Source organism: Cynara cardunculus (assembly GCF_001531365.2).
Source record: "Cynara cardunculus var. scolymus isolate 2C chromosome LG 2, CcrdV1, whole genome shotgun sequence".
In the NCBI taxonomy this organism is placed as follows: domain Eukaryota; kingdom Viridiplantae; phylum Streptophyta; class Magnoliopsida; order Asterales; family Asteraceae; genus Cynara; species Cynara cardunculus.
Window position 1 is genome coordinate 68,674,538 of NC_037529.1, and position 4,827 is coordinate 68,679,364.

General features: G+C 38.3%; 1 protein-coding gene across 1 annotated transcript; it reads right to left on the bottom strand.

The window, feature by feature from the left end:
* Positions 1–3,922, bottom strand: LOC112506374. The gene is made up of 4 exons (XM_025110379.1): positions 3,527–3,922; positions 1,914–2,363; positions 538–847; positions 1–435 (listed from the first exon to the last, which is right to left on the bottom strand). Exons 1-4 carry the CDS (start codon positions 3,920–3,922, stop codon positions 299–301), a joined length of 1,293 nt encoding a protein of 430 aa, XP_024966147.1. The 3' UTR covers positions 1–298.
* Positions 3,923–4,827: the final 905 nt, after the last annotated feature.

Below are 4,827 nucleotides of genomic sequence, written 5' to 3' on the forward strand. Positions count from 1 at the left end.
TAAGAAAGCACAAATGCAAAGGGATAAATACATGCTCTTTTCCCTTCTATCCAACTTCATTAATTTTTCTACCCTTCTTTTTTTAAGATAAACTTCTCTGTCGTCTCATTCTTGTACACCAGTAAGATGAATCCACGTCATCATAGAGAGAACGTGGACTTGAATTAAATAAATCTGAAATATATAAATCAGATGTTCTTAATTTCATTGGTGGGACAGGGATGTGACGTTTCCATCCATTGTTTCCGGAAACGGAAACGGAGACGAAAAGAGATACAACAAGCTTACGATGGTTTAGTTAAGAGATACCGACGGTCTTTCCGAGCAACCACAACACCAATGACATCTCTATCATCACTATAGTGTGCAACGAAGTCCTATCCAGCATAAACCCGTACACCGTTATCCCCGCGCTATTGTTCTCAAAATACGTTACTACAACAAAAACATACGATTCACGTTGATTAACTTCGATCAAGATTCAAGAATGTTTTGTTATTATATATGTGATCATGAATTGGAGCTTGTTAGACTTACCCAAGGCTTGCCTTTTCTGGAATGAGATGGTACTATAAGCGTACGCGGGTATCAGTTTAGTGTTATCCAGATCGTCTTCACTACCAACATCCTCATTGTCCGATGATGATCCATCACCACTGAACACTTGGTTTCCTGCAACACCCACAGGTGGGGTTTCCGTGTCTACATCCGGTGGATCAAATGACTCGATGGTTGCACACACATGCCACTTAGTCGCCAGGCACGTGACGCCTTGCGCCTTATGGGTGATCCTGGTGGCACTCCTCAATAGTATCATGAGCCCAGCTAGTAGGCTTACAGAAACAAGCTACACATAACACACACAACATAAAGTTAGACCCAATCATGAACCTATATGTTGGTCCTGGGTCATTTGTAGGGTGTTCCTCGATTTTTCATTTTTTTACGGTTTTCCGATGAACCTCCCTCTATTGAGACTATATATATGAGAATATGTGGAACCCCTTAGGTTACTCTTCAAAAGAGCATTTGAGAAAAGAAGGGGGTTCCAACATATATTAAAGAGAAACTGTCCAAGTCTATGAGAATATGTGAAACCCTTAAATTAATCTCCAAAAGTGTCCTTGAGGGGGAGAAGGAAGGTTCCAACATATATGGACGAGAAATAGTCCATGTCTAGTCGATGTGGGACTCTAACATTCCCCCTCCAAGGGAGGTTTGACGGGAAATTGACCAAAATAGCCAATCTCCCCAACCAACTTCACTTTTTAGCCAGTTTTTCAATTGAATTCCAATTTTAGCCAAAGTTTTACACAAATGTATTTTCAGATTAAAAAGAAGAAAAAAGATTTTTCTGCGTAAAGATTCAACTTTTTGCATAAAGGATCCTTACACATATGCATAAGGATTTTTTTTATTCCAGAAATCTATGCAGTTGCGTAAAGACCAACTATTTTTGGAAGAGGCTCTGAAAAGTGGCTAAAAAGTCAAATTGGTTGATGGGATTGGCTATTTCAGTATATTTCCCAGATTTGACGGGCACAGATTGTCCCGGAGTGTCGAGAGGGGGCTAGACGAGTACATATTGTCTTGTGTGTCGAGTCCCTAAAGTAGTAGACCTTGACTCTGATACCATGTGTGAATATGTGAAACCCAAATTAATCTCCAAAAGAGCCCTTGAGGGGAGAAGGGAGGTTCCAACATATTTCTAGCCGATGTGGGACTCTAACAAAGTCTAGCAATGTACTGTGTGAGAATATGTGGAACCCCATTAAATTACTCTCTAAAAGAGTCCTTGAGGAGAGAATGGGGTTCCAACAGATATTGAAAAGAAAGGGTCCAAGTCTAGCCGACGTGGCATCCTAACAAAATACATGAACTAGTCAATAGCCATAGTGTACTCATTCACTTACTGCAAGTTCACCGGTTTTGAAGATGCTGAGATCTGCTTTCGAGCGGGTAGTGTTAAGAAGTGATGCAAACTGACTCACTGTCACAAGGATGAGAGCCCAAAGTATAAAGATACGGTATCGGTGACTTATGATGCGTAGATGCCTTCTGATTCTAAGGTGTTCCCTCAATACAAATTCGACATCAGAGTCAACATGGAACACCTGAGCGAAATCTTGGAGACGGAGGATTTGGAGATGGCAGATAAGGCGGAACAGGACACAAACCAGGAAGAAGACCACAGTTCTATAGAGCCAGGAGCAGAGTTCCAAGATGCAGGCTACTGCATCACTCACAATAACATTACCCAAAAATGGAATGCGGGTGGCACCCGAACTGTACCACCAGATCTTATACGCGGCTTCAGCAGCAAAACATGGTGCCACAAATATGAAGACCATTTTAAGCGAGCTCTACGTGTTTGCAAATAAAGAGTAAATGTCATAGAGAGCATCATAGAATAAGGGAGATCCCTCTCATTTCATGTAATAAACCATCATCATGTGTCAAAAATTTTGAAAGTAGCCACAGTTATATAAGACCATCTCCAACCCAGAACTCTAAAGCATCTCCAATGCAAGGTCCTTATAAGCAAAAAATGAAATGGCTTGTAGGAACTACCATTGCCAAGAGTTCTTATAAGAACCTCACCCCCTTTGAGTTCTTGTACAAGAACCTTGGTTCTTACCATAAAGTTTATGTGGACCGACAATTTCCTAGTTTTTTTTTATATATTTTTTTTACTTTACTACCATTGTGGACGTTTATGTGAGATCTTAGTTTAATGAGTTGGAAGTGAGGTGACAACAAAAAATGTAAAAATGAGGTTCTTATAAGATTGTCCATTGAAGATGCTCTAAAAACATTAAGAATGTGGGCCCATACCCGCTAAAACACAAAAATCTTTCAGCCACACTAAAATATAAAACTCTAAATGCCACTACACCTATAAATACAGAGGTCTCCAATTTACACATAAACCAAAGTTTTACTTCAAGAAACTGGCTATGGAAGATGCACCTCTATCTACAATAATGATAAGAAGTAAGAAAAGTAAAAGTATCACTTCAAGAAACTGGCTATGGAAGATGCAAATCTATATACAATAATGATAAAAAGTGATAATACCATTGATCCATTCATATAGGAAGAGCTGGCTCTAGATCCGGAATCTTAATTAACATGAAGGATTGATTGCATTTGGATTTGCTTTTATTTTCTGTGATCTGCAAGTTCTGTACCCTAATAGCATAGATTAATACGAGAGATTCATCATCGAAATGGCAATTGTTACTTTAAGAAGATTTCAGAGATCCAATCCTTCAATTATAGAGTATCAATCATCGATTGCGTTTCTGATTTCTAAATAGCCATTTTCAACTCATTACAGTTGTAAATAAATTACAAGTATAATATGCCAAGCTCCACTCTGTACCACGAGCTCTCTCTCTTAAGAATTAACAACTAAAATCTCAACAAAATCTGTAGTTTCATCGATGGAGTCAAAATCATTTCAAACAGTAATCAAAGCAATAAACAGAAGTTACGAATCAAACAGCAAGTAAAAGAGACGTACATTGAGCTGTTGAGTATAACCTCTGCGAACGGTTTCGCTTTCATTACAAAGCTTATCGAAGAACAGAAACCTACGAAGTCCATAAATCCTGACGAATTGGGAGAGGCAAACGAAGGAAAGTGTGGCAATGGAGGTGAGAGATAACTGAACAAGGGTATCGTAAGGCCTGGCATGTCGATTATCACAATCGCTGCAAGCAAGGTAGAAATGGGAGAGGAAAGGTATAACAATGGCGAAGATGATGAAAACGAACCACGAGAGGCAAAAAGTGAAAGCGTTGGATTGATCAACACACATCCATCGGAGCCAAGATCGGAAGCTGTGGAGTTCGTCGTGAATGCAGGATATGGTGCGAGAGATGTCCTTCCGTTTTGCTATAAGAGGATCCATGGCCATGGGGTTGCCGAGGTTTGATGCTGGTTCGTTGCTTGAAGGAGTCAGACAGAGAGGCTTTTATATCGGGAATATTTTCAGAAATGACCCCTCAACTTTAAGACTCTTTCAAAATTACCTCTTAATGTTTTTGAAGTCTGATTCGTTCAGACATTTAAGTATTAAGAGCGTTTGTTTTATTTTTAAAATAAGAGCTTAAAAATGTACTCTGAAATTTTAAGTGGTAAATATATCTCTTGATACCTTTTAATCTTAATTCACCTTCTATCATATGGTTCATATTTTGAGGGCGGTAAGGGATTTGTTAGCAAACTTTTTTTATACTTTTGTAAAAAACTATTTATTTTTTATATTTTTGCACTAGTTTGACCGATTCAGACTTCAAACGTAAAAACAAACAATCTTACTGATCCAGATTTCAGACTTCAGGACCACATCTTATAAATCATAAGTGAAATCAGACTTCAGTTCAGCACCTCTTAAAAAACAAACGCCATCTAACTAATAAAATGATAAGAAAACAGTTAAATCACGTTAACGCAAGGGTGTGCGAGCGACATGGCCCGCAACCTCATGTCTCGTCTAAAGTCGTATGAATTGCATGCAATTTTACTCGTGATTTTAGTGTGACTCGACCATTTTCTTATTTGGTTATTGTTTTTGTATGAACCCGACTCTACTGTATATACCTATTTTATGTCAGAATCAGTTCAAATCATGAATTGATAATATAAAAAGTAAACTTTGATGTTTGTGAGATGGAAATTAGTAAATAAGAGTGCATTTTGCAATATATATATTGGAGATGCTCGTAAGATGCTGTCTTTTGATAAGTCCAATGTCGTATGATACATCTTGATTCTAAAGACGAGAACTCGAACCATCTATCCTATTCATTCTATTCTATG